Source organism: Solanum stenotomum, unplaced genomic scaffold, assembly GCF_019186545.1.
Source record: "Solanum stenotomum isolate F172 unplaced genomic scaffold, ASM1918654v1 scaffold37641, whole genome shotgun sequence".
In the NCBI taxonomy this organism is placed as follows: Eukaryota; Viridiplantae; Streptophyta; class Magnoliopsida; order Solanales; family Solanaceae; genus Solanum; species Solanum stenotomum.
In genome coordinates this window covers 3,495-23,407 of record NW_026034528.1, presented here as the reverse complement: position 1 = coordinate 23,407, position 19,913 = coordinate 3,495, and the positions used below count along the sequence as shown (strand labels likewise).

Sequence of the window (19,913 nt, the reverse complement as noted above, 5' to 3'; positions counted from 1 at the left end):
CCATTCTTCGCTCTTTATATATATATATATGATTCACCCACTTCACCCACATATTATCTTCCTTCCTAGCCACATCCCATACATATTTCGCTATTGCTGCCTCATTCCATTTTATACCCTCTTGTATCCCCAGTCCCCCTTCATTTTTTTTCCTACAGACAATCTCCCAAGCTACCAGAGGTGCTCTGTTCGTGTTCACCTTCCCACTCAATATAAAATTCCTACATATGGCTGTTATATCTTTCATTACTTTCTTTGGTAGAAGGAAAATTGCAGCCCAATACGAGTGCATGTGCATTAGTACCGAATTGACTAACATCACTCTTCCTGCATACGATAGGTTTCTTGATCCCCATACTTTAACTCTCGCAGCCAATTTATCCACCAATAACTCACAATCCCCTACTGAGAGTCTTTTTGCTGAAATAGGTACCCCTAAATATCTAAACGGTTATGTGAAAAGTTAAAATTAGCAAGTTACCAGAAAATGAAAGAGACATCCGAATCTTTTATTTTTACTTAGATCAAATTATAATTTTTTTCTAGAAGTTTTGACAACACATAGTAAAGTTCTTTTCTTATAGTAACATGAGAGTTGATGTTATATAATTTCCCTTTTAATTGCTGTCTTTTCTTTTCATATCAATTTCTGCAATGAATATATTGCTTTGAATTAATAATAATATGAATTTGATATTCTTTTGTAGGAATTAGAGTTGAAGAAAGAGGGATGGCACACTCCATTGAGATTACCTCAATAGATAATCAAANAAGAAAGAGGGATGGCACACTCCATTGAGATTACCTCAATAGATAATCAAATTCCACTACTTCTTCAAACTGAAAAAAATGAGGTCTCTCTCAACTTTACAAAATTAGTTTTCGATTTGATTAAAATACATAAACAATTAATTGATATCATAAGCCAAACGGAATATACAGAGGGGGACAAAAGACTTTGAAAGTTAAGAATTTTAAGCATATGAAGAAAAACTTTGAAAGGTAACTTGTTATGCAAAATTTTAACCATCACTCTTTTCCATTATAGATAGAAGAAAGGAGGAAAGTAGATCATATAATCGAGATAAAGGAAACAAATGGTCAAGATCCATTAGGGTCACAAACAAAGAAATCTGTAATTAATCAAATCTTTGATGAAATGTTTGAGGATTTGAACAATTTGTCAATTACATCGTGTACGATATTCAAAGTAAATGTGAGTCTACGTGAATCAAATCCAGATGCTTATACACCAAAGATGATCTCTATCGGTCCTTACGATAAGAAAAATCCTCAACTTGGTCCAATGGAAAAGTACAAACTATTGTGCCTACAACGGTTTCTTCAACAAAAAGAGGGACTTGATGTGGAAAGTTGCATCAATGAATTGGAGACACTAAAGAAGGAAACAATGAAGTGTTATAATGATATAGAAGATCTCTGTGATGATAGTCAATTTTTGCAAATGTTGTTGCTTGATGGTTGTTTTGTGGTTGAGTTTATTCGAGAGTGTACTGAAGGAGAAGATAACATCATCAATATTGATGGTTGCATATGCATATATAGTCAAATATTCCGAGACTTGATGTTACTAGAAAATCAACTTCCGTTCTTTATCCTCAACAAGCTTCATGACATGACAAAGCAGGTTGATGAATTACCATTGGCAATACTATTGAATAATTCGTCTTTCTTTACCAATAACTTGCTACCAATGTTCTGTGCATCCTACAGAGAGACAAAATATAATGCAGAAAATATCAAACATTTACTTCATGCAGTACACATATTTTCATGTCATGGCCAGAATCCCATGAAAACCTCAAAAAAATGACATAACGAGGCATAAGGTCATGCCAAATGCAACAGAGCTTTCTGAAGCTGGAGTTAGCTTCGTTAAAGACAACCTTGGGGATGGCATAAGTTTATTTGATATAAAGTTCAACAATGGATTTATGACAATCCCTTGTTTTCAAGTCGATGATGATACAGAAACCATGTTGCGAAATCTCATTGCTTATGAGCAACAATCGTGCGATGTAGAAACAAAATATTTCAGTGATTATGCATTTTTTATAGATAATCTTATCGACTCAGATAAAGACCTGAATTTACTTCGCCAGAAAGGAATCATAGAAAATTGGATGGGAGAGAACAAGGACGTGGCTAGCCTCTTCAACAAAATTGGAAATGGGGTCGGTGTTTATTCCAACTTCTATTACAGTGAAGAATGTATAAAAGCAATTGAATATAGTGAAAAACCATGGAACATAATGAAGGCATATTTGAAGCACAATTATTTTAGTAGTCCTTGGGTAGGAGCTTCAACAGTGGCAGCCATCATACTCCTCATACTCATAACTATACAAATTATTCTAGCTTTCACAGGTTCCGTTAAGTAGTAATGTTCTCAATCTCATGCTGACTTGTTTTATCATCAAGATTTGTGTTCACATGTGGTGGTTTTAACTTTTGAGTTGGCAGATTTGCTTTGTGATGTAAACCTACTTTTACAAGTTGAGAAAAAAGTAAGAGAAATTAAAAGCTTACATTTTGATGTCATTTTGTCAAGCTTTTGGTCCATATAGTAAAATTATCCCAAGTTAGTTTGATTAGTTTTGTATAATCAAGGTTTGACAAGATAAGGAATTAATGTTAAGTGGTGATCCACACTTTGTTGTCCCCTTCGAAACATGAGTGAGTCATCCATAAAACTTTGATTTTTTTGATTTTAATAATAAATCAGGCAAAGGTAAAAACAGTAGCCATTCAAATCATTATGTTATGTAGGGTGGGGCCAACAATTCTAGATTATATTAACTTCTCTTTTAAAGCAACATTGAGATAATCCTGAATTATTATTTCATTTATACATGAACTCTAAAAAATGTGGCTTTTTTTTCCTTTTTAGGAATAGTGAGATATAATTTAATAGGTCATCACTAATGTATTCATAAAATTTGAGCAGCTCAAAAAAGTCAGTCACACATATTTTAGAAAATCCATCGACTAATACATACGAAAAATCAAAATAAACCTGAATTACTATTTTGTAACACATAAACTTCAAAGAAAGCCATATTTCTTTCGAAAATGATAAGTATTAATTGATAGATCGTCACAGTGGACTCCACAAAATTTGAACTCAAACAGAGACGGTCACACATAATTAAAAAATATTATGATTTAATACACACGAAAAATAGAAATAAATCTAAATTATTGTTTCGTGACACATAAATTTCAAATAAAGTGACATTCGTCTTTCGGAAATAATGTGTATCATTTAATAAGTCGTGTCAGTGGATCAATAAAATGTGAGCTCAAACAGAGTCAGTCACGCATATTCCAAAAAAAATTATAAAATAATTATACACACAAAAAATTGGAATAATCTCAAATTCCTATTTTATGACACATAAATTGTTTGTCCTTCGAAAATAATGAATATCATAAAATTTGAGATCAAACAAATTCGATAACATATATTTCCTTATATATATCTTCCCCTTATACCAAATTCATATACCCCTCGAAAAAAGAGAAAATTTGGTATATACCAATCATAGTGAAATTTTGTCGTGATTACAAAAATATAACAATATTTTGATTTCAAAATATAGCGAAATGTTATATTATATCATATTATATAGGGAAAAGGGTCTAAAAAATACTTTAATTTTGGTCGAAATCGCTATTACGATACCAAACTTTATGGAGAACCTTTTACCACCTTGCACTATTTAATACTGTATTTTAAAGGTATATATGTGCCCACGTGGACACGTTACTATTTATAATGATGTAATATTTATGATGTCCACGTGGACACATATATACCTTTAAAATACACTATTAAATAGCGCTGGGGTAAAATGTCATTTCCAAAGTTTGGTATTATTACAACAATTTCGATCAAAATTCAGATATATTTCAAACCTTTTTCCCTATTATATAAGTACAACAAACATGTCAATATCTCTAGTTACACTAATTACTTTGAATTTTTGTTTGAGGAAATTAAATAATGTTTGACTTGTTGAGTCAGCAGACTTCTACTTATCTTTCCATCATTGGCCAACCATATTTTGTGTGTTGAAAGACCAAAACAAGACCACATATTAAAATATTATTATAATATATATGAATAATAATTTGATCTCATTTTCTCCTACAAATTTACAAGTCAACCTGTCGCATAGATTAGAAACAACAAATCAATAAAAGAAACCAAAGAGGTATTTCTTTTCCTAAATTTTCTTATTCTATGCTAAACAATTACCCTTTATTCTTTTGCTACCTCAAGTTGATTGACATGATTTACATAATATTTTCTAGTGTAAAGGTAAGAGAATGAGAATATGAAGAAAAAAAAACACACTTGCTTCTGTTTCTGTTGTTTTAAATGTAAATCACCTTCTGTTATTTCTTTTTTATTTTGAAGAAAAACATTCTATTATATTACAAAGTGGAGTTTTTTTCTGCCACATACCAATGAGAAATTTGTAATATAAAAAATGATTTTTAATTCATTTTTTCATGAACTAGCTCACTGAAAATATTGGAAAACAAATTCTCACTAAAATACTAGGAAGGATCCTAATTTTTGTGTGAAAACACTAATATTTTTTCTTTTGGGATTGATTCAATCAAAATATTTCTGGAAATAGTCGGTGGACATTTTTTCAGTGGAAAATTATAATGGGGAAATAGGGACTTTGTAGTAGTGTATCTGTTTCAGTTTGTTTGTCTGGTTTTGTCTTGATACAAAATTTAAGAAAGTAAAGAGACTTTTGAATCTTATGATCTTAAAATAAAAATGTGTAAAATGTACCAAAAGTGTCTTTAATCTTTTGATAGTAAATATGTCATGTGAAAAATTAGAATTAAAAAGTTACTCCCTCCATTCAATATTAAGAAAATTTGTGAGGCAATGTACACTCATTAAGAAAAACATTTAAGAACATAATTTAAGTTATATTTTCCAATATTGTCCTTTTGTTTATTCCCAAGCTATTCTTAGAAGTAAAGATAGTCATTACTCAAAGGGTCTGAAAAAATTTGAAACTTCTTTAAAGGGGAAGAAAATATGAAAAAAATATCAACATATAACGTAAACTTTGAACATTTCAAGTATTTTGAATAATGAAAAGATGCTAAAAAATTCATTTAATAGAGGGAGCACCAAATCATTGATTTTATTAAAAGAAAAAAAAAAAAGAGGTTCAATATTTACAAAAATATAAGTAATAAGCCCAAATGTGGCCCAACTCAGAAAAAGAAATAGGAAACAAATAAATCAAAAGAAAAAAAATCAGAAAAAGAAGGTCACAAAGCTCTGGACCATTTCCAAAAAATCGAACCTTGGCTGACTCCAAGCCAAATAAAGGGAGTACTAGAAAATGAAAGTTCATTCTTTTTTTAAATTGACTAAAAAAAAGTTGGACAAATAAATTAAAAAATAGAAAGTATGTGTTTTTCATTAAATTAAAAGAAGAAAGTATGTGTTTTTCACTAAATTAATACTCCCTCCGTTTCAAAAAGAATAACCTCCTTTTCTTTTTAGTCTGTTTCAAAAAGAATGACCACTTTCTTTTTTTGTTAACATTTTATTTTCAGTTTTCCACGTGACATGTTTAAGGTCACAAGATTAAAGAACAATTTTGTATATTTGACATAACTTTAATTTAGGATCACAAGATTCAAAAGTCTTTTTTAGTTTCTTAAACTTCGTGACAAGTCAAACTAGACAATTCTTTGTGAAACGGAGGGAGTAAGTGTATTCCTTCATGATTTTTTCCTTTTTAATAGATCAAATTAGTTTTTTTTCTACATGAGAAGACATGTTTCATAATGTCAGTAACACGAAAATTGAAATTAATTTCCCTTGCTTTGTCTTTTCTTTTCAAATCAAATTCAGCCATGAATTGCTTTGGATTAATAATAATGGCCATGGTATCTATGAATTGAAATTAAAAAGAATGTGTCTTTTGTAGGAATTATCGTTCAAGAAAGAGGGATGACACACTCCATTGAAATGACCTCAATAGATGACCAAATTTCACTACTTCACCCCGAAAAAGATGAGGTCTCTCTCAAATTCATTTTAATTATGTATAGATAGTAATATTTTCTGTTGAATGGGGTTCGAAATAATCCCTTGGCTCCGCCCCTGATTTGAAATATAAAACAAATAATTTCTCTCTATTAACCCTATTGTTTTAAAGAAGTTTCGCTTATAGAGTACTTTTTTTTCACTCCTTTCCATTACAGATAGAAGAAGGGAGGAAAGTGGATCATTTAATCGACATAAAAGAAACAAATGATCAAGATCCATTAGGGTCAAAAACAAAAAATTCTGGTAATCAAATCTTTGATAAAATGTATGAGAATTTAGACAATTTGTCTACTAAATCCAGTACCATATTCAAAGTACACGTGTGTTTACGTGAAACAAATTCAGCTGCTTATACACCAAAGATTGTCTCTATTGGTCCTTATCATAAGAAAAATCCTCAACTTCGTTCAATGGAAAAGTACAAACTATTATATCTACGACGATTTCTTCAACGAAAAGAGGGGCTTGATGTGGAAAGTTGTATTAGTGGATTGGAGAAACTGAAGGAGGAAGCAATAAAGTGCTATGATGATATAGAAGACCTTGTTAATGATAGTCTATTTTGTAAAATGTTGTTGCTTGATGGTTGTTTTGTTGTTGAGTTTATTCGAGAGCGTTGTCAAATTACTCAACCTGGAGAAGACGGGATTATCAATATTAAGGCTGGTAACTTATTTCTCGACATGATGTTACTAGAAAACCAACTTCCTTTCTTTGTCCTCAACAAGCTTCATCACATGACAAAGCAAGTTAATGAATTCCCATTGGCAATATTGACGAATAATACGTTTATCTTTTTGGTTGGCTTGCCAAAAATGACCCCTGAATCATTTAGAATGACAAAATGTAATGCAGCAAATATTAAACATTTACTTCACGCAGTACACATATTTTCATGTTTTGGGATTCCCAAGAAAAAGTCAAAAGATGACATAAGGTATAGCATAAGGTCATGCCAAATGCAACGGAGCTTTCCGAAGCTGGAGTTAGCTTTGAAAAGGTCAAAAATATTAATGGTAACAAAGACAGTATTAATAATATGACAAGTTTATTTGATATAAAGTTCGAGAATGGATTGATGAAAATCCCGTGTTTTTCGATCGCTGATGAGACGGAAACCCTCCTGTGAAATCTCATTGCTTATGAGCAACAATCATTTGATGTACAACCTAAATATTTCAGTGACTGTGCAACTTTCATGAATCATCTTATCAACTCAAACAAAGATGTGAATTTGCTTCGTCAAAAAGGAATCATAGTGAACTGGATAGGAGAGAACAAAGAAGTGGCTAACCTCTTCAACAAAATCGGAAATGGGGTCACTCCGTCTTCTGACTTCTATTACCAAGAAGAATGCTTAAAAGCAGCTGAACATTGTGAAAAATCAGGGAACAGAATGAAGGCAAATTTGATGCACAACTATTTTAGTAGTCCTTGGGCAGGAGCTTCAACTGTGGCAGCCATTATACTCCTCCTACTCACAACTCTACAGACTATTCTAGCTTTCACATGTGCTTTTAAATAGTAGTATAGGTTTTATCTCAATTGTAGTGTTTTCTCACAACTTCATGTATGGAATTTACATGTGTGTTGATGAGCTTATGGGTTTTTCATTAATTCTATTTTGTATTGGATTTTATAGTTGAATGTTAATTAGTTTATTTCAAGTATATATATATATATATATATAAAATGAACTGATAAATTTAATATATTATTGATCGCAACGCATGCATCTCAAGATATACAACTATTACATAAGACTCTTTATAACTTATGAGTGATATCATTTATTCATACTATGCTAAGTGCTTTTCCAATGGCAAAATTGAATTGGTCAATTTCTGAAATACAACAACAATAACATACTTAGTGTAATTCTATTTATAGGTTTGAGAAGGTTGGTGTACGCAAACCTTATCCTACTTTGTATAAGGTAGGGTGACTATTTTTAATAAATATTCTGAATTGAAAAAGTTAATACCTTTGACAAAGAGATTTTGAGTCTTGGTTGTTCAATGGCAAGCTGATTGGCTTCTGGGATGATTTTTGGGCTCCCAATCCACGCTCCAATTGGGGCTGGGCATGAAGGGAGTGTTAGAGTAGTAAAAGTCTTATATTGGTTGGGGAATCGAATGTTGATTTGTTTATATGGATTTGGACAATCCTCCCCTTAAAAGCTAGCTTTTGATGTTAAGTTAGACGCAAATGTCACATCTTTACGATTACATTCTATATAAAGGGAAAGAATATTTATATTGGCTTCCAAAAAACTTGTATATATGGATCTGTTTATATGGATTTGGACAATCCTCCCCTATATTGGCTTCCAAAAACTTGTATATACTTCTTTGATGGCATTTTCCTATTTTTTAGAAAATTAGAGTTGAAATAAAAATAGAGCAGATCTAGGGGTACCTTATAGTGGATTATAAGCAACTTTCCAGTTAAAGATAAGAGCTTTATTGATCTCTCACTGTGATAATATTTTTCCTAAAAAAAATTCGAAACATCTCAACCTCTGCTTTCTATTTTATTTTATTTTTGCTTTTTCAGTCCATTAATTAATTTAGGGAAAAAGGACAAATATGTCCCCAACTATCGTAAATGGTACGCGTATACCCTTCGTTATACTATTAGGACATCATTATTCTTACCGTGCAAATTGTGGAGCGTTTATACCCTTTATACTAACAGACATCAANAAATACGTGTGATCATATACCTTGAATCCATAGTTCAATTCAAGGCAAGTTAGTATCAAGTTAAAGAGAAGTTAGAGTCAAGTCAAGCTATGTTAAGAAGTAAGTTCAAGCAAGTCTTCCAAGCTTTTCAAGAGTCTTCATTGAACGTTTTAACTTCATTTTTAGACTCAAGTTTCAAGTCAAGCAAAGAGCTTAGAGTTTCAATCTAAGTAAAGAGTCTCAAGACTCAAGTTAAGTCAAGAGTGTAAGTTGAGTTCATTTCTCAAAAGTTATTAGGGAACTATGTATTCCCAAAGAAGTTTCTTAATGTTTTACATTTGAGTAAGAAAGGAACCATGATTCCAAAAGAGCCTTAGGGCTAGTTTTCAAGAAAAAGGAACATCGTTTTCCAAGTGAGCCTTTGGGCTAGATTTTGAGTAATTATCTCATTTAAAGAAAAATGTGTTTAAAACACTTGTGAGTCAAAAGCATTTTTGGGAGTAGTATCGAGCACCGATTTGGGGACGCGAGTTCATATTAAACTCAACTCTCCATAAGAACCATGTAGCCAACATGGGAGTTAACAGGTCATACTTTTTAGATGAACCCGTAAGATTAAGCTAGTGGATCCACTTAGTAAAGTTAGCTTCCTATATCAAGACCAGGTATAGGATGGTCCTCAGGCAACGTGAGGTAAAACGTTGTATCATTAGCTTCCTATATCACGGCAAGGTATAGGATGGTCCTCGGGCAACGTGAGGTAAAACGTTGTATCACCACTCATATTCATAGTGGTGATTTGTCGGTTAGAGAAGCTCCCACAGTAGAAAGAGCATGGTTCCTCGAGGGTTCTGCTTAGTATGGATGGGGGTATGGGACTTCATTCATACATTGTACAAGTAGACATTGAGAGGAAGCATGGTATTTTCATGATATTATAAATATGATTTTTACGTCATGTTTTAAGAGTTTTACAAGCTTTATATATTGCATGTGTCTTATTGCTTTATATATTGAGTTCAGTTATTCATGAGTTGAACAGAGCCAAGATATGTGTTCTCTTGTACTCTTTTCAAGCCTAAGTTGTGGTTTAGCTTTCCAGCTTGCATACTCGTACATTCCATGTACTGATGCCAGTTGGCCTGCATCTTATTATGATGCAGATACAGGTACCCCGGATCAGCATCCTGTACGTCGTTGATCCAGCTGAGCACTCTAGAGTCAGTGGTGAGCCTCCTTGCTTTCCGGAGGACTCAATTATTTTATGTACTTAGTTTTGTTCTATTAGGATGTTGCGGGGTCTGTCCCAACATCCATCTCAGTATTTTAGAGGCTTCATAGACACTCAATCAATTAGTATCGAGTCTCTCATCTATGTATTTATGTAAATATTCTACTTTGAGACTCGAGCTACCTTTTGGCATGTTATGCATCAGTTGGTTGTGTTATAACCTTTCATTGCATTGAGTTGTACCGTTGAGTTAAGTTTCCGCTGAGTTAAGAAAGCCAGGCCAAGGGTTCGCCTGGGGCTAGCAATGGTCTCTGGGTGCCGGTCCCGCCCAGGGTGTAGGCTCGGGGCGTGACATCAGTGATTATGTTGTTTTCATGGATAAACTTATCTACTCAGAAAAAGATGTGAATTTGTTTCGCCAAAAAGGAATCACATGAACTTGACAGGAGATGACAAAAACATGGCTAGCCTTTTCAACAAAATCGGAAATGGGGTCACGTCGTATCCCGACTTCTATTACAATGAAGAATGCATCAAAGCAATTGAATATACTAAAAAACCATGGAACATAATGAAGGCAAATTTGAAGCACAATTATTTTAGTAGTCCTTGGGTAGGAGCTTCAACTGTGATAGCCATCATACTCCTAATACTCACTACTATACAAACTATTCTAGCTTTCACAGGTTTCGTTAAGTAAGTAAGAGTAACCGTCTCAATTGTAATGTTGAGATAATCTTGGCTAAACCATCTGCTACTTGGTTTGCCTCCCTGTCCCAAGCTTTGTATTGTGTCTTCAATGATTTGAGTGAACTTCTTGTTATCATCAGACTTGAGGTTTTTTGTCCTAGTAAATCTGAGAAAGGAATATATTGTCCATTTAGGATAGGGAAAACTTTTTCCTTACAGGTTTGGGACTGCTTGGGTTCTATATATAGGGATGGGATGCAGTTGGAGATTCTAAAGTATTGTGCAGGATTTACAATATAGTCTTAAGAGCTTGAAAGTATTGTACACTTTCTTCTTTTCTTTCATAGAAGAAAACTCTCTCTGCTTTTGCTTGAATGATTAGGCATAGTCAAACCTCGTTAAATTCTTGTATTTTTTTCTTCTCTATTTTCTTTATTTATGATTGTATGCTAGTTAATCCACGATATTTCCGCGATAATAACACATTGATTAATTCTTCCAAATTATATCCTCTTACCGGAGTTCATATCTTCCTGTTAGTTGATGATTTCCAACAAACAAGTTGACTATATTTAGCCTTTTTCATTTTTGAACTTCTTCATTTATACCCTTTAAATCAACAAATATGGATATGTTTGTTTTCTATGTCATTTTTTGTTTAAGAAAAGGTTCATCCATGCCATTATTTGTTAACTAAAATAGTATAAATGAACCAAACTTTTAACGGATGGCATAGATGAACATTTTTCCATTTCTCATAGTTCGATGATCTATTTGAGTTTTTCTCTTTAAAAAATGATTTAATTAATGGTGTGGCCGAATCATAATTGACCACGTGTAAAAATGATTTTGCAAAATCGAAATTGTTTTCGGTTAACAAAATAATGGTATGAGTGAGCCTTTTCTGAAATGGAAATGGCATGGATAAGCCAAACTTTTAACAGATGCATCGCATAATGAGCCTTGTTTCAAAGTTCGATGATATATTTGAGCCTTTTCTCTAATTTTTAGTTGTCACCTGACTTATCCCCAACATGATTTGCAATTGTAAGCTTATGAATGATGCTCTGATTCTTTCGAACCCAACAATTTGATTCTAAAATTTGAGTAAGAGTCAAACTAGTTTTGATATGAATTTCAATCATAATTCGTTGATTTTGAAGTTATAGCCGAATTGTACCAATTTTATCGAATTACCAAATCCAAAATTCGAAAATCCCAAATCGAATACTGAATGCCCACCCCTAAAGGCAAGTATAGTGAAACGGAGCATATTGTCAATTCTTGGATCAGGTTCTTAAAGAAGAAAATCAACTGCACAAAATGGTTTCTTCTCTCCAATCTAAGAGAATATATCGTAGATCGTCCTTTTTCAAAATAATGCATTTATCCTATTGAAATTATGAATACGCCTATGTACCAATCTCATAGTCCTCTTCCCCACTACCTTCACATCCTTAACCCCTATTCCGACCTTAATTGTGCTTGCTTAAATTTTATACAAATATTATATTCAACTTATTTATCAAACATTAAAAATAAATAAGAAACTCACATATTTTTTAGAAAAAATAGCAAATCTTCCATCATACTGAACACACCCTAAAAGTGTTGTTCTTCAATTATACTTGATATCAAGTTTTAGAATAAAAGTGGCTTCAACACACACTCAAAGTGTTATTCTATGATATGTTTTACCCTAAACGTGTTGTTCTTCAATTAAACTTGATATCAAATTTTAAATAAATAGTGGCTTGAACACACACTCAAAGTGTTATTCTCGATATGTTTTCTTAAATGTAATGTCTATATACACTTTATTCTATGATACTAAAACTTTATTTTAAGATACTTTTCTCAAAATGCACACCGTTTCATGTTAGTAATATAGGCAGGTTTGCAATTAATCTATATATAGTATACCCATATCGAATTTAATATTCACCATCTCTCATATTCCTTCACCTTCATAAAAGTTAAGCAGAGCTAAAGAATTTAAGAAGAAACTCAAGTGCACTCCAACTAGTCCGTTTTGAATCAAGTAATTTTTAAATGTCTTATACAACATCCCATCCAATACATTATAACAAATAAATAATTTTTCGAGAATATTATAATTGTCACTATATTATATTTAATGGTAATAATATAATATAGGTACTTTTAATAACCAACATTCTAGATAAATGTCGTTAAGTAAATAGTAGTTGTCTCAATTGTACCTAAAGTTCCATCTCCTAAACCTAATAATATGCTACTTATATTGATTACATTGGTATTTTATTAATTTGAGTAGTAAGTTGTAAGATATTAGATATCTTTCCTTTAATATATGATTTAAATTTCTCTTATTGGATGTATTTTAGAAGACTCAGTTCTTGAGCCGCTTTGTGTCAATTTGTTTATCTTTGTTTAACTTCATATTTTTACATCACCGCATGGAAAAATGTGGGATAGGACTTTATTATTGACGTCTTTCATGTTTTTTTGATGCATCACTTTTTAAATTTGTAAAAGCGTCTAGAGAGTTTTTATCAAATTAAAATTCTACCAAAGTATACTTAGTATCGTGTTCTAACTTCTACTTATGACTCTTACATAACAATAACACAACATATTCAGTGTAGTCCTACAAAGTGGGGTCTGGGAGGTAGAGTGTACTCAAACCTTGCCTCTACCTATGAGTTGAGATAAAGAGGCTATTTTCGATGTATTTTCGATAGTATAGTAGAACACTACTACAACAAAATAATATTATAATTGAACTACACAAAATCATAGATAGCAACAAAAATTGAAGAATACTTAAGAACTACAAGACTGTACAGTCCTATGACTACGAGTAAGGGTAACAAGAAAATGCAGTCCTACTTACTAGTATGGTCGCATTCTTACCTACTAATATTCTACTCTAATTTATGTCCTACACATCTTCCTATCATAACGTTTTAACAAAAAAAAATTGAAAATTAACTAAACCACAAATTATGAAGTACAATAAAATAATCAAAAATTGATATGATATAAATTTTATTTTTATTCTCCATCTCTCATTCTTCACCCTCATAAAAGTTGAACAGTGAAGAATTTAAGAAGAAACTCAAGTACACTCCAACTAGTCCATTTTCAATTTATAAATATATAAATCAAGAAGGTAATTATTATTTTAAATGTTTTACACATGCACCCTTTTATGTATGTACTTTTATATATATATATTAGTCCAGGTTACCACAAATTAGTTTATTTTTCTACAGGTTATGACAAGACATGTATATAGGGTTCTTTTTCATAAAGCTACAAGAAAATTAAAATTGATTTCCCTTTTTGCTTGTCTTTTTTTTTCAAATCAAATTTTGTAATTAATTTGATTTAAAAAAAATGAATTTTTGACCAAAGTTATTATTTAAATCAATTCATCAAATTAATATGTTTTTATTTTTTGAAGTTTTATGAAACTAGAATAAATGTGCTGCTCAATAACATTTTAGGCTATATTTTATTCAGAATAAGCAAATATTAAATGTTACTATCAATAACGTTTTATAATTTGTTACTATGAGGTATCACGGTAACGTTTCTTTAGAATTCTAGTGATTTATATATATATATATATATATATATATATATATATATATAATTTTTTATTTATTTACTTTTTTTTTCTTGTCAAAAAATTATTAAGTCTATAGTCTACCCCTAGAATATCAACTATATTTGCCTCTGCCTCCAACACTTTTGTTTCTAATTTTCCTATGTTCACAAAAAGAGGATGAATTCTCAAATCTCAACCTTAGAGTCTATGAATGATCCTTTAATTGGTCTTTGCCTTTGCCTCCAACATTATTATGAGTAACGTAATTAGCTGTAAAATGTGTCTCAGAGTGACGGATTATAAAACGTTACTGATAGTAACATTTTATATCTATTTACTCCGTCAGATCTTTGTCTTTTTTTCATTGAATTCTTTTGAATGAAATAAAGCCAAAGCGTTATTAAGAAATATGTTTATTCTAATTTTGTAAAATTTCAGAAAAATATATTATTTTGATAAACTGTTTTAAATAATGACTTATTTTGGTCAAACTTTCTTTAAAAACAAACAACTTTCTTTTGTAGGACTTATAGTTGAAGAAAGAAGTATGGCAGATCACTCCATTGAGATTACCCCAATAGATGACCAAATTCCACTGCTTCCTCAAACTAAAAAAGATGAGGTCTCTCTAAACTATATAAATTTATTTTTTTATTTCATTAACACACTTTTCTTTTGGAAATTAAATGCATAGTCTTTTTCTATATATGTGCATGAATTTCAAGAGATTTGGAGGGGTAATGCCTAAGGTGAGGTAATTTTTAAAAGTCACGTGACATTTTTGAAATTAAAAAATTAGTTTTATATTTTTTTTAATTCATTCTATTAACAAAAAGGGTAAATATGCATCATTTATAAAACAATGAAGGTATATATGCATTACCTTTTTTTTACGAAATATATATTTAATCTAGACCGCAAAGTTAAGAAGGGTATACTTTCCTCTTCTCCATTACAGATAGAAGAAGGGAGGAAAGTGGATCATTTAATCAACATAAATGAAAGAATTGATGAAATGTTTGAGGATTTAGACAATTCATCTATCAAATCGTGTACGATATTCAAAGTAAATGTGTGGCAACGTGAATCAAATCCAGATGCTTATACACCAAAGATGGTCTCCATTGGTCCTTATCATAAGAAGAATACTCAACTTGGTCCAAAGAAAAAGTACAAACTATTATACCTACGACGGTTTCTTCAACGAAATAAGAGACTTGATGTGAAAAGTTACATCAGTGAATTGGAGAAAGTGAAGGAGAAAGTGTTGAAGTGTTACGAAGATATAGAACAGTTTGGTAACGATGGTCATGAATTTTGCGAAATGTTGTTGTTTGATGGTTGCTTTGTGGTTGAGTTTATTCAAGAGTGTTGTGGAATATATCCAAAAGGAGAAGACAAGATTATTAATATTAATGATACTTACATATTCCGAGACTTGATGTTACTAGAAAATCAACTTCCTTTCTTTGTCCTTGACAAGCTTCATGACATGACAAAGCAAGATGATGAATTACCATTGGCAATACTGGTGAATAAGGTGATGTTTACCTTTTTTGTTAACCAGCGAAAAATGACCCTTGAATCCTCTGGAAAGATAGAATGTAATGCAGAAAATATCAAACATTTAATTCATCTAGTACACATATTTTCATGTCACGGGAATCGCATGAAAAAGTTAAACAATAGCATAAAGTGTCAAAGGGTGATGCCAAATGCAACAGAGCTTTCTGAAGCTGGAGTTAGCTTTGCAAAGGAAAAAAATGTGACAAGTTTATTTGATATAAAGTTCGAGAATGGATTGATGACAATACCTTATTTTCTAGTCCTAGATGGTACAGAAACTCTTCTGCGAAATCTCATTGCTTATGAGCAACAATCATCTGATGTAGATCCTACATATTTTAGCGATTATGCAACTTTCATGGATCATCTTATCGACTCAGAAAAAGATGTGAATTTGCTTCGCCAGAAAGGAATCATAGAGAACTGGATAGGAGAGGACAAAGAAGTTGCTAGCCTTTTCAACAAAATTAGAAAAGGGGTCACTACGTATTCCACCTTCTATTACAAAGAAGAAATCAAAAAAGCAATTGAACATTGTGAAAAACCATGGAATAGAATGAAGGCAAATTTAATGCGCAATTATTTTAGTAGTCCTTGGGTAGGAGCTTCAACTGTGGCAGCCATTATACTCCTAATACTCACAACTATACAAACTATTTTAACTTTCACAGGTCCTCTTAAGAAGTAAGTACTAATAATTATCTCAGTTGTAGTGTTTCCTCACAACCCCCTCCATGTATTTTATATGTGTGTTGATGATCTTATTATGAGTTCTTCATTAATTCTATGTCCCCCTTTTGTATTCGGTTTTCTTGTTGAATGTCAATTAGTTTATTACAAGTATCTATATTTTTCACTTTCCACCATCAAAAGGCACTAGGTAGCTCAATTCATAAATAAAAAACTCATTTATTTTTCAAGAAAATATCATCTCTTGTCGTATCAAACACACCCTAAAAGTGTTTTTCTTTAACTAAACTTGATATCAAATTTTACAAAAATCAAATGTAGATGTGTATACGCCAATGTTGATCTCCATTGGTCCTTTCCATAAAAGGACTCATGAACTTAGTTCGATGGAGAAGTACAAATTGTTGTACCTACAACAATAATTTCTCCAGCAAAAAGAGGGGCTTGATGTGGAAACTTACATTAGTGCATTAGAGAAAAAGAAAGATGAAGCACTAAAGTGTTATGATGATAACTTTGACGATGATATTGTTGGCAAATTTTCAAAAATGTTGTTGCTTGATAGTTGTTTTGTGGTCGAATTTATTCAAGATACTATGAAACCGAGGAAGAAGAAGAACAAGAAGAAGAGGAAGAAGAGGAGGAGGAGGAGGAGGAAGAGGCAAGGTAGAGGAGGAATAGGAAGAGAAAGAAGAAGCGGAAGAGGCAAGGTAGAGGAGGAATAGGAAGAGAAAGAAGAAGCGGAAGAGGAAGAGGCAGAGGAGGAAGAAGAGGGAGAGGAGGAAGAAGAAGATGAAGAGGAGGAAGAGGAAGAAGAGAAGGAGGAAGAGGAGGAAGAAGAGGAGGAAGAGGAGGAAGAGGAAGAAGAAGATGACGAGGAATGGAAGAAGAAGCGTAAGAGGAAGAGGGAGAGGAGGAAGAAGAAAAGGAAGAAGAGGAGGACGAGGAGGAACAAGAGAGGAAGAAAATGAGAAAGAAGGGGAATAAGAAGAAGGAGGACGACGACGACGACGACGCCGAAGAAGAAGAAGAAGATCATCTATATCGAGACATGGTGTCACTAGAAAATCAACTCTTTTTCTTTGTGCTTACCATCTTCATGACATGATAAAGCATTGTCGGAAGTGAGCTTCTTGTATATGGTGAGAAAGACCTTACTTGATCCTTTTCCAAAGGTGAAATTCATACCCCATCTGAGATTCACAATTTTGATACAGAACAATTCAATCATTTAGTTCATGTAGTACACATGTTTTGTCAACCATCAAAGCATGATCATATGAAAGCTAAACAAATCACAAATGCTAGCACACCAAAAGAATGATGCAAGATATAAAAGATTTTGTGGCAATGTTTTGCAATTAACCAAGTCAAGAGAATTTCCCAATGACCTTAGTTTATGGGATATCTATCATATTCCAAGTGCAACAAAGTTTTATGATGCTAGAGTTAGATTCATAAGAATAGGATATGTGCAAGAAAAGAAAGAGGATAAAACAACATTATTCTATATCAAGTTTGAGAAGGGATCAATGAAAATACCTTGTTTTGCAATCGAGGATACTATGGAAACCATAAGAGAAATTTGATAGCTTATGAGCAACATTCTTCTAATGTAGATGTATATCCTTATTTTTCAAACCATGCGCATATAATGACTCAACTTATTGGCTCACAGAAGTTTCTTCTCAAAAAGTAAATCATCCTTGAGGACATAGGAAAACAAGTTGCCACCATCTTCAAGAAACTTTTAGATGGAGTGCACAAGCTTTTATTACATAGAAGAATGTTGTCACGCCCCGAGCCTACACCCTGGGCGGGACCGGCACCCGGAGACCATTTCTGGCCCCAAGCGAACCCTTGGCCTGGCTTTCTTAACTCAGTGGAAACCTAACTCAACGGAATAACTCAACGCAACTGCAAGGTTACAAAACAACTTAACTTACAAAATCTGGCCACAAAGGCAACTCGAATCTCAAAATAGAATATTTACATATATACATAAATAAGAGACTCAAAACTAACTGACTGACTGTCTATAAAGCCTCTAAATACTAAGATGGATGTTGGGACAAACCCCGCAACACCCTAATAAAACAAAACTAAGAACACAAAATAATTGAGTCCTCCGGAATGCAAGGAGGCTCACCACTGACTCTGGAGTGCTCAGATGGATCAACGACGTGTTGGATGTTGATCATGGGTACCTGTATCTGCATCGTAATAAGATGCAGGACAACTGACATCAGTACATGGAATGTACGAGTATGCGAGCTGGAAAACTAAGCAACATAGGCTAGAAGTAAATCTGGAAGAAACTGAATAACTTACCTGGCTCAACTCAACTCAACTTGACTGACTCATTCCAATATAATGCAATTTAAAACAAGTGCAATATAAAGAAAAGTTCTTTAGAACCTGCTATAAACTCTGTGTGTATACAAAGATAAACTAAGCCTGAGATGTATATAGAAATACAAATGCACTAATGTATATAAAAATATAATACTTTATGTGTATGAAAATACAATAACTGTTGTGGGAGTTTCTCTAACCGACAACCATCACATAAGAGCTATAGTGATGATACAGCGATCAACCTCACGCTGCCAGAGCATCCTATACCAGGCCAAAAGTATAAGACCTGAACTACCTAATGGATCCACTAGTATATCTGGAAAAGGATTCATCTAAAAAGTATGATCATTTTCTACCGATGGTGGCTAACATGGTTCTATGGGGGCTGTGGGTTCTTTGAATGCTCCCCCAATTCGGTGCTCGATACTACTCCCAAAAATGTATTGGCTCTTATGTTTTTAAAACATACGTCTTCCTGCTGATTGAGATAATTACTCAAAAACTAGCCCGAAGGCTCTTTGGAAATCTCAGTTTCCCACCTTGTTTAAATGTAAAAAAACATTTCTTTAAAACTTCTTTGGGAATACATAGTTCCGTAATAACTTTGAGAAATGAACTCAACTTTATGTTCTTGACTTAACTTGAAACTCTATACTGTTTGCTTGACTTGCAACTTGAGCCTTAGAATGAAGTTAAAACGTTCAATAAAGACTCTTAAACAACTTTAAAGACTTCCTTCTTAACTTGCTTGACTTGACTCTAACTTCACTTGACTTTGATCCAAACTCGCCTCAAATTGAATTATGGATTAAAGGTATATGATCACATGTTTATAGATGAGTTCGGGAAGTTTAAATGTACCTTAGAGTGGTGGAAACAACTAGGAAACATAAGTACAATACCTAGGAACATGCATGAGAAAGTGTAAAAAAAAAAATGGGGGAACTTGGCGTCCTTGGCACTCTGCAAGGCGCAGAGCGC

The 19,913-nt window shown here is 32.6% G+C and overlaps 1 protein-coding gene and 2 pseudogenes across 1 annotated transcript; all 3 read left to right on the top strand.

Moving 5' to 3' along the window:
• Nucleotides 1-774: 774 nt before the first annotated feature.
• On the top strand, nt 775-2,549 carry LOC125852627 (putative UPF0481 protein At3g02645; annotated as a pseudogene).
• A 3,470-nt stretch (nt 2,550-6,019) lies between these two features.
• Nucleotides 6,020-11,115, top strand: LOC125852630 (UPF0481 protein At3g47200-like; annotated as a pseudogene).
• A 2,657-nt stretch (nt 11,116-13,772) lies between these two features.
• Nucleotides 13,773-16,572, top strand: LOC125852628 (putative UPF0481 protein At3g02645). The gene is made up of 3 exons (XM_049532354.1): nt 13,773-13,877; nt 14,843-14,940; nt 15,277-16,572. The coding sequence occupies exons 2-3, from the start codon at nt 14,866-14,868 to the stop codon at nt 16,570-16,572; spliced, it is 1,371 nt and encodes a 456-aa protein (XP_049388311.1). The 5' UTR covers nt 13,773-13,877; nt 14,843-14,865.
• The last annotated feature ends 3,341 nt before the right edge of the window (nt 16,573-19,913 follow it).